Source organism: Heterodontus francisci, chromosome 20, assembly GCF_036365525.1.
Source record: "Heterodontus francisci isolate sHetFra1 chromosome 20, sHetFra1.hap1, whole genome shotgun sequence".
Classification (NCBI taxonomy): domain Eukaryota; kingdom Metazoa; phylum Chordata; class Chondrichthyes; order Heterodontiformes; family Heterodontidae; genus Heterodontus; species Heterodontus francisci.
Window position 1 is genome coordinate 78,809,267 of NC_090390.1, and position 17,016 is coordinate 78,826,282.

At 44.6% G+C, this 17,016-nt stretch overlaps 1 protein-coding gene across 3 annotated transcripts in view; it reads right to left on the reverse strand.

The window, feature by feature from the left end:
* The window catches only part of hpse2 (heparanase 2), a 378,650-nt gene that overhangs the window by 95,639 nt on the left and 265,995 nt on the right, over positions 1-17,016 (reverse strand). For all 3 annotated transcript variants that reach the window (XM_068053087.1, XM_068053086.1, XM_068053085.1), the window contains one exon: positions 14,274-14,388. In XM_068053087.1, coding sequence (XP_067909188.1) covers positions 14,274-14,388 — 115 coding nt within the window. The remainder of the gene's footprint in view (positions 1-14,273; positions 14,389-17,016) is intronic.

A 17,016-nucleotide genomic window follows, 5' to 3' on the forward strand; every position in this document is an offset into this window, starting at 1 on the left:
TGACAGTCCCGAACCCAGCCGTGGATGAATTGTCATTCCCTAACCCACCCAAGTGGATGAATTGTCATTCCCTAACCCATCCAAGTGGATGGATTGTCATTCCCTAACCCACCCAAGTGGATGAATTGTCAGTCCTTAACCCATCCAAGTGGATGGATTGTCAGTCCCTAACCCATCCAAGTGGATGGATTGTCAGTCCCTAACCCATCCAAGTGGATGGAATGTCAGTCCCTAACCCACCCAAGTGGATGAATTGTCAATCCCTAACACATCCAAGTGGATGGAATGTCATTCCCTAACCCACCCAAGTGGATGGATTGTCAGTCCCTAACCCATCCAAGTGGATGGAATGTCAGTCCCTAACCCATCCAAGTGGATGGAATGTCATTCCCTAACCCACCCAAGTGGATGGATTGTCAGTCCCTAACCCATCCAAGTGGATGGAATGTCATTCCCTAACCCATCCAAGTGGACGGAATGTCAGTCCCTACCCCATCCAAGTGGATGGATTGTCAGTCCCTAAACCACCCAAGTGGATGAATTGTCATTCCCTAACCCACCCAAGTGGATGGATTATCAGTCCCTAACCCATCCAAGTGGATGGAATGTCATTCCCTAACCCACCCAAGTGGATGGATTGTCAGTCCCTAACCCACCCAAGTGGATGGATTGTCATTCCCTAACCCACCCAAGTGGATGGAATGTCAGTCCCTAACCCATCCAAGTGGATGGAATGTCAGTCCCTAACCCACCCAAGTGGATAAATTGTCAGTCCCTAACCCATCCAAGTGGATGGAATGTCATTCCCTAACCCATCCAAGTGGATGGATTGTCAGTCCCTAACCCATCCAAGTGGATGGATTGTCAGTCCCTAAACCACCCAAGTGGATGAATTGTCATTCCCTAACCCACCCAAGTGGATGGATTGTCAGTCCCTAACCCATCCAAGTGGATGGAATGTCATTCCCTAACCCACCCAAGTGGATGGATTGTCAGTCCCTAACCCACCCAAGTGGATGGATTGTCATTCCCTACCCCACCGAAGTGGATGGAATGTCAGTCCCTAACCCATCCAAGTGGATGGAATGTCAGTCCCTAACCCACCCAAGTGGATGGATTGTCAGTCCCTAACCCACCCAAGTGGATGAATTGTCAGACCCTAACCCATCCAAGTGGATGGAATGTCAGTCCCTAACCCATCCAAGTGGATGGAATGTCATTCCCTAACCCACCCAAGTGGATGGATTGTCAGTCCCTAACCCATTCAAGTGGATGAATTGTCAGTCCCTAACCCATCCAAGTGGATGGATTGTCATTCCCTAACCCACCCAAGTGGATGGATTGTCAGTCCCTAACCCATCCAAGTGGATGGAATGTCATTCCCTAACCCACCCAAGTGGATGGATTGTCAGTCCCTAACCCATTCAAGTGGATGAATTGTCAGTCCCTAACCCATCCAAGTGGATGGAATGTCATTCCCTAACCCACCCAAGTGGATGGATTGTCAGTCCCTAACCCATCCAAGTGGATGGAATGTCATTCCCTAACCCACCCAAGTGGATGGATTGTCATTCCCAAACCCACCCAAGTGGATGGATTGTCATTCCCTAACCCATCCAAGTGGATGGAATGTCATTCCCTAACCCACCCAAGTGGATAGATTGTCATTCCAAAACCACCCAAGTGGATCGATTGTCATTCCCTAACCCACCCAAGTAGATGGATTGTCATTCCCTAACCCATCCAAGTGGATGGAATGTCATTCCCTAACCCACCCAAGTGGATAAATTGTCATTCCCTAACCCATCCAAGTGGATGGAATGTCATTCCCTAACCCACCCAAGTGGATGGATTGTCATTCCCTAACCCACCCAAGTGGATGAAGTGTCATTCCCTAACCCACCCAAGTGGATGGATTGTCATTCCCTAACCCACCCAAGTGGATGGAATGTCAGTCCCTCATCCACCCACGTGGATGAATTGTCATTCCCTAACCCATCCAAGTGGATGGAATGTCATTCCCTAACCCACCCAAGTGGATGAATTGTCATTCCCTAACCCACCCAAGTGGATGAAGTGTCATTCCCTAACCCACCCAAGTGGATAGATTGTCATTCCAAAACCACCCAAGTGGATCGATTGTCATTCCCTAACCCACCCAAGTAGATGGATTGTCATTCCCTAACCCATCCAAGTGGATGGAATGTCATTCCCTAACCCACCCAAGTGGATGAATTGTCATTCCCTAACCCATCCAAGTGGATGGAATGTCATTCCCTAACCCACCCAAGTGGATGGATTGTCATTCCCTAACCCACCCAAGTGGATGAAGTGTCATTCCCTAACCCACCCAAGTGGATGGATTGTCATTCCCTAACCCACCCAAGTGGATGAATGTCAGTCCCTCATCCACCCACGTGGATGAATTGTCATTCCCTAATCTACCCAAGTGGATGAATGTCAGTCCCTCATCCACCCACGTGGATGAATTGTCATTCCCTAACCCACTCAAGTAGATGAATTGTCATTCCCTAACCCACCCAAGTGGATGAAGTGTCATTCCCTAACCCACCCAAGTGGATAGATTGTCATTCCAAAACCACCCAAGTGGATCGATTGTCATTCCCTAACCCACCCAAGTAGATGGATTGTCATTCCCTAACCCATCCAAGTGGATGGAATGTCATTCCCTAACCCACCCAAGTGGATGAATTGTCATTCCCTAACCCATCCAAGTGGATGGAATGTCATTCCCTAACCCACCCAAGTGGATGGATTGTCATTCCCTAACCCACCCAAGTGGATGAAGTGTCATTCCCTAACCCACCCAAGTGGATGGATTGTCATTCCCTAACCCACCCAAGTGGATGAATGTCAGTCCCTCATCCACCCACGTGGATGAATTGTCATTCCCTAATCTACCCAAGTGGATGAATGTCAGTCCCTCATCCACCCACGTGGATGAATTGTCATTCCCTAACCCACTCAAGTAGATGAATTGTCATTCCCTAACACACCCAAGTGGATGGAATGTCAGTCCCTAACCCACCCAAGTGGATGAATTGTCATTCCCTAACCCACCCAAGTGGATGATTGTCATTCCCTAACCCACCCAAGTAGATGATTGTCATTCCCTAACCCACCCAAGTGGATGATTGTCATTCCCTAACCCACCCAAGTAGATGATTGTCATTCCCTAACCCACCCAAGTAGATGATTGTCATTCCCTAACCCACCCAAGTGGATGATTGTCATTCCCTAACCCACCCAAGTAGATGATTGTCATTCCCAACCCACCCAAGTGGATGAATTGTCATTCCCTAACCCACCCAAGTAGATGAATTGTCATTCCCTGACCCACCCAAGTGGATAGACTGTCATTCCCTAACCCACCCAAGTAGATGAACTGTCATTCCCTAACACACCCAGGTGGATGGATTCTCAGTCCCTAATCCACCCAATTGGATGAATTGTCATTCCCTAACCCACCCAAGTGGATGGATTCTCAGTCCCTAATCCACCCAAGTGGATGAATTGTCATTCCCTAACCCATCCAAGTGGATGGAATGTCATTCCCTAACCCACCCAGGTGGATGAAGTGTCATTCCCTAACCCACCCAAGTGGATAGATTGTCATTCCAAAACCACCCAAGTGGATCGATTGTCATTCCCTAACCCACCCAAGTAGATGGATTGTCATTCCCTAACCCATCCAAGTGGATGGAATGTCATTCCCTAACCCACCCAAGTGGATGAATTGTCATTCCCTAACCCACCCAAGTAGATGAATTGTCATTCCCTAACCCACCCAAGTGGATGAATTGTCATTCCCTAACCCACCCAAGTGGATGGATTGTCATTCCCTAACCCACCCAAGTGGATGAATTGTCATTCCCTAACCCACCCAAGTGGATGATTGTCATTCCCTAACCCACCCAAGTAGATGATTGTCATTCCCTAACCCACCCAGGTAGATGATTGTCATTCCCTAACCCACCCAAGTGGATAGATTGTCATTCCCTAACCCACCCAAGTAGATGAATTGTCATTCCCTAACACACCCAGGTGGATGGAATGTCAGTCCCTAACCCACCCAAGTGGATGAATTGTCATTCCCTAACCCACCCAAGTGGATGGATTGTCATTCCCTAACACACCCAAGTGGATGGATTCTCAGTCCCTAATCCACCCAAGTGGATGAATTGTCATTCTCTAACCCACCCAAATAGATGAATTGTCTTTCCCTAACCCACCCAAGTCGATGAATTGTCATTCCCTAACCCACCCAAGTGGATGGAATGTCAGTCCCTAACCCACACAAAAAGATGAATTGTCATTCCCTAACCCACCCAAGTGGATGGAATGTCAGTCCCTAACCCACCCAAGTGGATGAATTGTCATTCCCTAACCCACCCAAGTGGAGGGACGTCATTTCCTAACACACCCAAGTGGATAGATTGACAGTCCCTAACCCACCCAAGTAGATGGATGTCATTCCCTGACCCACCCAAGTGGATGGATGTCATTCCCTAACCCACCCAAGTGGATGGATTGTCATTCCCTAACCCACCCAAGTGGATGAATTGTCATTCCCTAACCCACCCAAGTGGATAGATTGTCATTCCCTAACCCACCCAAGTGGATGGACGTCATTTCCTAACACACCCAAGTGGATAGATTGACAGTCCCTAACCCACCCAAGTAGATGGATGTCATTCCCTGACCCACCCAAGTGGATGGATGTCATTCCCTAACCCACCCAAGTGGATGGACGTCATTTCCTAACCCACCAAAGGCAGATAGATTGACAGTCCCTAACCCACCCAAGTAGATGGATGTCATTCCCTGACCCACCCAAGTGGATGGATGTCATTCCCTAATCCACCCAAGTGGATGGACGTCATTTCCTAACCCACCCAAGTGGATAGATTGACGGTCCCTAACCCACCCAAGTGGATGGATTGTCATTCCCTAACCCACCCAATGTGGATGGATGGTTATTCCCTAACCCACCCAAGGTGGATGGATTGCCAATCCCCTCCCCATCTAGGATGAGGTGATGTTTTCTTAGAGAAAAACATAAGAGCTACAGCAACTCTATACATCCTCATCCGCACTCAAAATCCTGCATATCTGACAATGTACTAAAGCTATGAAGCTGAGCCAGAGCATGCCTTTACTAGAAAAAACCTACGTACAGCATATCCATGCTGAAGCACCCTCTCACTTACTTCCCATCCATTGCAGGCTGCTGCTCCTCTCAAGTTGGAAAGCCTCTGATTGCTCCTCCAGCTTCGACAGCCCACCCTTCGCCCTTAATTGGACAGGGAACTTGCTTCCATGCACGTAAGGGGGCGACTCTTTGAATATCCCAATGAGTGACTTTTGTCCCCAGGAGAAACTGGTTAACCAGTTAATATATTACCAAAACTTCTATAATGACCCTACTATCCCACCTGAAGCTCCTGCCTAAGCCTCCACTCCATCACAGCTTCATACCCAGTGAGAGACTTAGAAGCAAAAGTCTTGTTCCTAGTGCAACTATCACACATGAAAGTGTCATGCCTGAATATAGGACACATATTTGGCAGGAAAAAAGACAGAGGCGCAAGGGGAGAGCCAACTGTGTAACAGCCCCAACAAACAAATTTTTCTGCAGCACCTGTGGAAGAGCCTGTCACTCTAGAATTGGCCTTTATAGCCACTCCAGGCGCTGCTTCACACACCACTGACCACCTCCAGGCATTTACCCATTGTCTCTCGAGACAAGGAGGCCAAAGAAGATTTGGCTCAAATATAATTGTAATACATCAACTAATCACTGATGATACAGATGAATGAATGAACAAGTAACACCTTTAAAAGGAAAACAGAACAACGTCATGTCCTGGTATTTCTTTTCTAATCTTGATAGCCTGGTCTCATCTACAGGAGGAGGTTGAGATTACCAATCTACAAGTGCCATCAGCAACAATTCGTGTCTAATTGACTTGAGGATATGACTATTTACAATAATTAGACTTTATGGCCATAAAGGGAAAGGCAAAGTTAAACACAGTTCTGCCTCACCAGCAAATAGCTTTAATCAGGGAAGTCAGGAAAGTGCTATCACTTCCTATTTTATAATATTTTGTAAGTGACAAGGTTGAACATTCCAGCCATTATAAAGCAGCACATCTTCTGACATTCTGTCAGCAACAGCATGGGAGATCCATGGATAAAATATAAAAATAATTACTAAACTATTGCAAACTACATTTAAAAGGGTTAATGTAAAATTCAGAAGGAAAAGGACAGATGAAGTAGTTTGATCAGTCCTATAGCAAGTGATCTGACATAATTAACCTTATTGGACGAGAAGACTGTCTGAATATTCATCTTCCTGGCTGGGATTCCACTGGGGAACAAATGTGACATTTATAATGAATCAGATTTAAAGATATGTGGGCAAAGGCAAAATACAGCACATGCTGGAAATCTGAACCATAAACTGAAAATGCTGGAAATACTCAGCAGAACAGGCAGCATCAGCGAAGACAGAAACAGAGTTAATGTTATTTTTTCTGATGGAAGGTCACTGGCCAGGAATGTTAACTCTGTTTCTCTCTCCAAAGATGAGGCCTGCTAAGTATTTCCAGCATTTTCTGTTTATATTAAAGATATATGATTTTGCCTTGTTATAATGACTACAGAAATGTGTATTTTTTCTCTTCCACACCAATTAAGTCCTAAACCTTCATTCAACTGTTTATTGAGTTTAAGGACATGCAATAATATACTCATCAGCAACAGCCTGTCCAACCTTCCTTTTCCTTTTTTATATTTTTTGAAAAACCTGTAATTACTGGCACTGGATTTAAATTCATGTTTGCTGTGGTTAAAATGAAGGCTCCAGCACGTTTTAAGCTGGATTTGTAATGCCATGTTGCTGCGGCCATCATGGTGTTTGGGGCAGACTTGATGAACTAGCTGGTCATTTCCTCCTGGTCAATTGTGCTATGTTCGGCAATTCAGCAAATGGCTAAGGTCCACAGTGTAGGATTGTACCAAAGTTGAAGGGTACGGGGAGATAAATCAGGCAGTCAAGTTATGCTAATCTTGAGTCTAGGAGGAAAGCAACGCAGGTGAGGCAAAATATTCCACAGTTTTCAAGTTAGAGGAGGAGATGATGCAATAAGTCTTTATTTCAACAGCAGGAGGACGCAGAATGGAGGGAAAGCATAAAATTGGCAAAAGGAACCAGAGTGGAGTTTTCTTTTGCACAGACCGTTGTTATGACTTGGGATGCATCTGGCCTCCTTCTGTGCTGTAAGATTCTATATATGTTGGTGCATATGGCGTTTAAAGAGAGAAAGAGAGGAAAGATCCGAGTAGCATGACTATGGTGGTATTAATAAAACAGAAGGGGAAAAAAGTTGCAATGAAGGTAGGGACCCTCGAACTGGTGATCAACCTGTACGTTTTAACTGGCTCCCAGGACCTCATTCCAGCTGCAACACTTATTACGACCATTGGTAGGGAGGTTGTGACATCCTATTGAACTGTGGTCTGTAGCCCGAGATTGAAGTAAACTGTCAACATGATCTCTATGAATCAATAATCTACCTCCTAGTGTAGGTTTAGGTGTGACTCAGTGTCTTACGATACATTGGCAATTGTTACTTTAATTCATACTTCTTCAGGATCTCATGCCTGTGGAATTCTTCATCTCCCTCAGACCTCCTTTTCCACTCTGATCTTCAGGCTTTTGAAAATCTTGAAGCCGCCCACTTCTTAATTTAACCAAACTTCTGCCCCTATTCTTTTCATCTTTGGTGGTGTCCTGCACCATGGGCCCCGGTCCTTCACCTAGGTTTTTCCAAATTGAAAACAAAACTTACCTCAATCTTTTAGCATTAAATAGTAACAAAAATAATGTAAGGGGGTGAGGAGGAGGGGAAGCAGCTCTTTTTGAATGTGTTTGCGTCCAGTAGGGTAGACCTCACATCAGTTGCTTGTTGGGCTTGGGCTTCCTGTATAGCTTCTACTCAACCCCTCATAACAGCTACACACCACTACTCCAAACGTCCCAGCTGATACAATCCGACACAGGGCAGCTCTGCTTTCAACAAAAGCACAGATGAGAAATGGATTAAATGCAGATTCATTGTGGTTTCTCTAATCTCATAACAGCTTCCTCAGGATACCATAAGAAAGCACAATCCCTTTCACAGTATGTGTTTTCTGTATAATTAAGTAACTCTTTAAATACTTTAATATGGGTTTCTGGGTCCATATATCAAAATCGTGTTCCATATAATTAACAGTTTAGCTTGTGGCATGCCAGAAGCAAGGAAGAGTGGGCTCTAGTTTATTGCATCTGTGATCAAGCTCGTTCCTTCCAAAAAGACCAATTCCGCACTCCTTTAGACTTTCCACAATGGATCTATGTTCAGCGGCAACTGACAAGTTAAACTTCCAGGAATTCCATGAAATTTCTCCTTGCGTCAAAGGAAATTGAGTGGAAATTCCAGGATTTCCAGCAAACATTTGATGTTCTTCGACCCTGGCCAGTTTCATTTCATGGACTGCACTCTTGCAGTCCCAACTGTTTCAAAGGAGCCATTTGAGGCAAAGTTCACTTTGGCAAGGGGCACAAAGTGGGTGGTAGTCAAGCGGCCTCCTTTAGATGTGTCACCTAATTATCCTTTCCTTTGCAATCAATGGTAGGCTGACCTGCAACTGGCCATTCTGTGCCCTGCTGAACTTAAATTATGCTACTACAGTGTTCCATTGAGTGTTTAGTCATTGTCACCATGTGTACCTATAGCCTTCAGTTTCTCTCCTAACCAGACAGTTATCCAGCTCTTTTTTAAGGTACATTAATTAGCACCGAAAGAGAAATGAATTAACAGAGAATAAACTATTTTTGCCAGGAGAACTTTTTCACATATTCACAACTGTGTATGTTTGCATGTCTTTATGGGTGGGCAGTGAGGAGAAATTACACTCATTTCTGATATTGCTTTAAACTAGGTATTGTTACCTCTAAATGAAATACCATTCAGTTCCCTGCCCTGCACTTTTGAAGAGCACAGACACAAACATCAGGTGAGGATAAGATGGACTGTGAAACCCCCCCATAGCTGATGAACCAGCTAATAGACTTCAAACAGGTTACACACAAAGATGTTTATCTGGGTAAGCTATGGTGCCTGTGGAGACATACCCCCGGCATGAGTTTCTGTGTCTCCAAGAGAGTCCTTCACACTGAAAATACTTCCTGCTTCCTCCCACAGTAACAATCCCCTTCAAATATCGTTATCTCTTACACTTATGGTGCTGCATTACTGATGTCATTTGAAAGTAGAAACAGTAGTGTCTGGCATCAGCTAAGAAATATCAGTTCATGTGTATGTCCTGAAATATATAGTGTTTAGGTTTATACAAACTTCTTATATTTGTTGGTGAAAATTGTGTTCAAGGGGAAGGATGCATCAGTGACAAGGAATGAAAGACCTTTGGCTACCAACTGTCAGCAGCAGGCATTTTCAGGGAAAAACCACAGAGTAAAACTACACGGACTCGACCCTAGCAACGTGGCTTAACTTCAACTTCAGGATAGCATCCCTTCCTTCATCACCGAGAGAGTTTCATTTCTTACAACAGTCAATCTGAGGCTTCCAGTATTGTCCTAATGGCAGCACTGTGAACTGGGTTGAGACTAACCAAACTCCTCTCTATTAGGACTTTCAGAGTCAGCAGAGGGATGAGAGTTTTCATTCATTCTATCTGGGTTGGATTCCGACACTCATTCCAGATGTGAAAGGACCGTGTTCTAACTCACATCAGCCGATATCATGGATTAATGATATAGGGTCCACAGTATTAACAGGTTACATTACTTTTTTGTTTAATTGATACAGGAAGACTCCTTGCAGGTACTCCATTTTTATATATGCAGTGTAGCAATATTGCTCTTCAGTCCCAGCAAGTTCAAAAATTATGTTGCATTTTAATCCCAATCAATAGCTATACCAAAGCACTCACAGAGTTAAGAAGGGCTAAAGCTATGACTCGTGGCTCGCTCTCAAGTTCCATGTCTTTCAGGAGCTCTGTATGCACACAAAGCAAAGCCCACATGTGCTGTTCTGGCAACAAGGTCTGCCAGGCAGAGTAACATGAAGATAATGTTTCAGATTGTAGCTCTGTGATACAGTTTTACATTCCTATTCATAAAATAGCACCTCTTTCATCTTCCTGATAGCTCCCACGGGAAAATTTAGTAAGAGAGCCCCTGAGCTCTAACAGATTAAACCACTATATAGCAAGCACTGCACATCAGTGCGAATGCACACACACGTGCTCTTTATCTAGTACCCTCAGAATTATCTCCAATTACTTTTGTCCTAAAATAAGTAAATGAATTTAGAATCATAGAATCTTACAGCATATAAGGGGGCCATCGTGCCTGTGCTGGCTTTTTGAAAGAGCTATACAGTTATTCCCACTCCCCCTGCTCTATGCTCATAGCTGTGCAAATTTTCAATATTTTTTTCCATTTTTTCAGATTTGCACTTGCTGCTGTTCAATATTCAGTCCGTTAACACCTAATCTGTACTAATGCTTTGTCTTTCAACACACCAATAACATACTGTTTGCCTTTGCTCCATGACCTTTTGGTCAGCTATGTGGCCTGGTCCAATCTAGACCTCCTTTGTTATCTCTTGCCCCACCCCCACCTCACTTGCTTATAACCTGTGACTTTTCTAATATTTGTCAGTTCCGATGAAGGGTCACTGACCCGAAACGTTAACTCTGCTTCTCTTTTCACAGATGCTGCCAGACCTGCTGAGTGGTTCCAGCATTTCTTGTTTTTATTTCAGATTTCCAGCATCCGCTGTATTTTGCTTTTATTTTAGGGAATAGATGTTGGTTTGGGAGGGGCAAGGATTGATTATAGGTTACATAAAGCAATGCTGAACCTAAATATGTCCTTTTATCTTGTATCTTAGCTGATCAGAAACCATGCAAACCAGCTAATCAGTCTTGCAACACATCCCCGTCCCTACTATCTGAAGTAGCTACTGGATTACATGTACAAGTGCACCCCAATCTTAGCAAGAAAAACTGTTGTAAAGCAAAAGATGTGATTCATACAACTTCTCCATTAAACGTAGGGAGCTATTGCAGAATATTTTATATCTGACGTTATATTAGAACACATGCAGTGAAGCATCTGGTGTAAAGAGGACTTTTCTGGGGTTTTTTTTAAAGTTAACCGCAAGAGTCAAAAGTTTTGGGAAATCAGGATATTCTAGTGAGGGACTGCTACACTTTTGGATATATAGTGGAGAAACTGCAACATTTTAGATCTATTGCAAATCTTTTCTCATAGGGGAAAGAAAGGTTAATTGGTGGAATATGAGCCTTTTTAAGAATGTGAAGGGAATCGATAACGTGATAGAGCAGTATTCTGTGAAGGACAGGAGTACCAAAGAGAGGGAGAGGGTCAAATTTCTCTTTTGGTAAAAATATGCATGAATGAAATTGCATGCTTCAATGTTCCTGTAATTTTGTTAGGTCACCAAGAAAAATGGACACTGCCCCATTTTTTTTCTGGTGGAAGCACTCCCTCCCCTCTCCTCACCTCAGATCATAAATTGGAGAGGTCACAGAGTCATTTACAGCACAGAATGAGGCATTTGGCCCATCGAGTCCGTGCTGGCTCTCCACAGTGCTGAATTTCTGTCTTGTGCTCTCATTGAGCAAGGATTCCTACATGGGCAGGGGCACTGAATAAACACTATGCTAAGTGAGGCAGCACGGGGGCTGGATGGGCTGAATGGCCTCCTCTTGTTCTGGAAGGTGTATATTAAAGAATGAAAAGAGTGTGCTTTTCCATGTGAGATGGGCAGCTCTGCCAAAACACCCTACTAAATTACCAGGTGAAACTTTATGAGCCAATAAACATCAAAGAGCTGTTGGCTGTACTACAGGGACCAACTTCTAAAATGAAGATGTCGATAAAGTAAGCTCTAAACTTCACTTCTGCTGATTTGATTAGCAGGCACACAACTCTTCAATAAAAGTAGCAAAAAATATTTCAAGTTTAAAACTATGTTTTTGTCCCTGGAGAAAAAATAAATCCCAGAGTGTTTCACATCACTGTGGCAACAAAATCTAAACATGTGGAACTCATGTTTACGACGCAGGCCTGCGAATGCTCCCTGAGTCAGTAGGTTATGGGTTCAAGCTCCACTAAAGTGTGGTACTGAGGCGTGCTGCACTGTCGGAGTTGCTGACTTGCGAATAAAATGCTAATCTGAGGTCCCATCTGCCTCCTCAGGTTGACAGAAACTATCCCATGGCAATGATTTGGAAGAGGAACGGGGAAATTCTCCCTAATGGCCTGGTTAACATTTACCCCTCAACCAACATCATTTAAAAAATTGCTCATTATCTCATTATTGTTGGTGCACATAGTGGCTGCCTCGCTTTCTTACCTTACAGCAATAGCTACACTGGAAACTACTTCATTGGCCATAAAGTGCTTTGGGACATCATGAGGTGGTGCCAGGTGCTATATAAATGCAAGTCTTTCTTTCTTGCTGCCAGATTTCAGTTTGCCTTGCTGTTCTGCCTTTGCTGGGGAAAATTAGATTGCCGAAATTGTGGACTTCTGCACCTTGTCAATGATGCCAAAGGGTTTGCAGATAGGTTGCCTCTTTGTGGAATGGTGATAATTCCCATTCTGTTCCTCCTCAAAAGTAACTCCAAATTTCACTTGGAAATGTGGAGCTGTCTGCGTCATTCCCAGGAAAGGAAACCCAATCATCTTTACAATTATTCTGACCAGATGCACCTCTACCTGATATTTGGCTGACAGATTTTCATTTGGAATTTGGAATCGACATTTATGAGGAGAATTGAAAGATTTCTGCTCAGTTTCCATTACTCTTAGCAGGTTTTAAAGATTGAAAAATTGAAACGCTGCTGGGTTCTTCTTTAAGCTATACAGTGCTGCAGCTGTTAAATAAATCATACTAAGTGGTATTAGGTTTCATAGGTGGCTTTTCATACACTAATAACTGGCAAGTTCCACTTTTCAGTTTTTGTGGATGTTAATTGAAAGCTGTCATAATACTTGGGCATCCAGAGACAGCATCAGGGAGACCAGGTTAGCTGTAGCTCAAGTCGGTGTGAAATCTCCTCCTGCTCTGAGTTCTGAGTGCATCAGGGTGATGTTTCCATTTCCCACAGCCATGTGGATATTCTGATTCAGATTGCTAATTTACTGCCAAATTTGTGCAGTGAATGCAAACTGGTTAGTGAGTTTAGATACTGTGTTAGTTGTGGCTCATTGGGTCACACTTTCGCCTTAGGGTCAGAAAGTTGCAAGTTTAAATACAGACACTTGAGCACATAATCAGGGCGGACACGGCGGTGCAGCACTGAGAGAATGCTGCACTGTCAGTGGTGTCGTCTTTCAGCCCCATCTGACCTCTCAAGTGGAACAAAAAGATTCAATTGCATGATTTCGAAGAACAGCAGGTGAGTTATCCCTCATATCTTGGCCAACATTTATCCCTCAACCAACATCACTAAAACAGATTATCTGCTGTTTGTGGGTGCTTGCTGCGTGCAAATTGGCTGCCCTGTTTCCTTCATTACAACAATGACTACACTTCCAAAGTACTTCATTGACTGTGACGCATTTTGGGATGCCCTGAGATTGTAGAAAGTCTAAGTCCTTCTTTCTAATACACTGCATGTGGAACTCTGCCATGGGTACAAGGGAAGTGCATGACACTAGGGTGGATTCAAATTTGATTGGAGGTGAATTGTCAATGTAAACCCTACATACCTCTTCCCCCCCCCCCCCAGTTGTACAGCACAGCAAGGATGTGAACCTCGCCTGGGCACTCTCTAGCATAGAAGATCTGATAGCAAATTTTGCACAGAGGGGCTCGGAAAGGGAAGGGCTTGGCTCGGCATGGCATTAACTTTTGTAGAGAAGGATTGAACCCTGACGCATGCTGAGTTAGTTTAACTAGGCCAGGTTGGTGATAGGGATGCTACAATTGCCCTCAGGATTTTGAGCGGAGGAGAATAGGTAGGGCTGGGACAGGGTGGTACAGGTGGTATTGTGTTGGGTAAGGACAGGATCCAGTTAGGCTTTGAAACCCGCCCGTATCGCAGGCAATCCTACCCCTCAGTTGTTGTGGTCCAAAGTAATCAGCTGATTGTCTAATGACTGAGGCTGTAAGAGTTGAAGATTTTTCTGAGCTTACTGGTAACGGGTTGAAGTTCTGATCCACAAGGTGAGTATATCCGTGGTCAAAGAATGAATTCCGGATCACGACATCTATCCCCTGCTTGGCTGACATTCCCAGCGTATTTAACCACCTGCAGGTACAGAAGCAGTGAAAGTCAGCCTCCGTCTGTCTGTGGCTGTGCAGTGCACTGTGAAAAAGAGTCTCACTTTAGAGGTCCAGCAGCCACTAGAAATAAACAGCTTCATAAAATAACCCTGCTTGGATTGAACAGTGCAGTAATCTGCAGAGATATCTGAGCCACATTTTCCACTTGAATTCAGAACCCACAATTGCATAATAGAGCAAGTGCTTGATCCTTCTGCTGTTATTTCCTCTGATAGAAACATAGAAAGATTTGCAGCACAGAAGGAGGACATTCAGCTCGGCCAAGAAACAGTCTAATCCCACTTTCCAGCTCTTTATCTGTAGCCCTGTAAGTTATGGCTCCTCAAGTGCACATCCAAGTGTTTTTTAAATGCGATGAGTGTTTCTGCCACTACCACCCTTTCAGACAGTGAGTTCCAAACCCCCACCCCCCTCTGGATGAAAAAATTACTCCCCAACTCCCTTTAATCCTTCTACACATTACTTTAAATCTATTCCCTCTGGTTATTGACCCCTCCGATAAGGGAAATAGGTCCTTCCTATCCACTCTATCTAGGCCCCATATAATTTTAAACACCTCAATTAAATCTCCCCTCAGCTTCCTCTGTTCTATAGAAAACAACCCCAGCCTATCTAACCTTTCCACATAGCTAAAATTCTCCATTCCTGGCAACATCCTCATAAATTTCTGCCGTACCTTCTCTAGTGCGATATGAGGTAAGTGGGTGATAAGGGTGGGAGGAGTAAATTGGTTACGGTGTGGGACTTGGTAAGCCAAGAGGTTATGAGTTCTATAATCTCGGCTACAAATTCAGGGGTGAGCCCGCGTCCACTGGGCCTGGAATCCACAAAGCAATTTTACGTGACCCAGGCCCTCAATTGACGGGGTTTCCGCCCCATTGAGGCAGGAAGTCCTGCCTCCAAGAGCTGCCAGTCAATCAGAAGGCCAACAACTCCTCAGTCCCAGCAGCGCTACCAGGGTAATGGACATGGTCCTTCAAAAAGGTAAGTGGGGTTTGGGCCTCATCAGGAATTGCTGGGCCCCGGTGAGGGCCCAGTTTAGGGCAGGGGGCCGGTTTTAGCAGGGGTGGCCTGTCCAGTTGGGGCGGGGGGGGGGGACCTCCGTGGGCCACAGGGTGCCCAATCAGTAGGGCCCCACCCCAGCCCTGAAGGAAGCCACTAAGTATTACTGAGCGGCCTCCTCAGGTGCTGAAATGCCCATCCACCACTGGTAAGATACCAGCGGCAGCAGAAGGAGGCCCGTAAGTGGCAATTAATTGGCCACATAAGGGCCTCAATCAGCTTGGGTCAGGCGGGGCATTTGTTACCTCCCCCCGGTGCTGGTAAAATAGGAATGGGTAGGTGACGGGAATTGCACCTCCCTCTCCTCCCACCTGATTTTACGCACCCACCCTAACTTCCAGCCTGCTCCTCGGGTGGGGCTGGGGGAGGGAGGGGTTAAAGTTCTGCCCACGGCTCCAGATCATTAGTCCAGGCCTTTGCATTACTAGTGCAGTAATGCAACCACTGCACTGCTGCACCTAGAGAGGATTTGATTAATGTTAATTTGTTTTAAGTGCTTCAAGTGGCTTTATGGACATACACATTACTGCTTTTGTTATGGAGGCAGGAAAGCCCCAGGCTCAATCACCCAACTATGCAGAGCTAGCAGACTTCAGTCGGTTAGCAACAGGAACATTATAATGGCCTCAGTGCCCTTGGATTAAGGGTTAATTGGCTGGGGATCCCACTACTGATTGGTTACAGATTGCAAGGCAGGTAGATGGAGTTAAGATACAGATTAACCATGATCTAAATGAATGGCAGAATAGAACTGAGGGGCTAAATGACCTACTCCTGTTCCTATGTTGTTCCTTCCTCTCTCGTGACCACTGCTGGAAAGTGTGCCTTGGCGACCAAGCCCCTTTAACACCACTGACATGTTACTGTTCAATATTCTTTGCTTCTCCCTGTGGGATTCTAGAATTGGCATAAGTAGTAATTAAAGGAGTTAGTGATGATGTATGATTTCTAGGTGACAGTGTGATTCAATTACTAAACCCTGCCCCTTAATTGAGTCGAATGCTTTTCAGCTCATTGATTTAATCAAAAATGTATGTTTATTTTCTCAAATGCTCTCACAATAGAGCCAGAAATAAAATCTTTAGAACAAGAAAAGGCAATGGAACCTGTCACAGACTTCCCTCATCTCGTCATCTGTTAATCTGCTTCAGGGGGATACTTCACACCCTGACTACCCATCAAAAAAAACAAACAGCACGGTTAATATCTTGGTAACCCTCAATCCCCCATCACAATAGCTACCAATGTATTTTTTTTAATAATGTCAGTTAATGGTGAATCAACTCCCTTCATACATCCACAATCCTGTCGCTAATGTCCTGTTGTGCCAATCCCAAGCCTTGCCTCAGGGTTGCACATTTTCTGCTCCTTTCCATGTATTCCTATACTTACTGTCCAAGTTAAATAGCTCATTTACTTCATCATGATGCCATCAGATTGTGGCAAAAGCCCAACTGGATCACTAATGTCCTTTAGGGAAGGAAACCTGCTGTCCTGACCCAATAGTGTGACTCCAGTGCCAGACTAATGT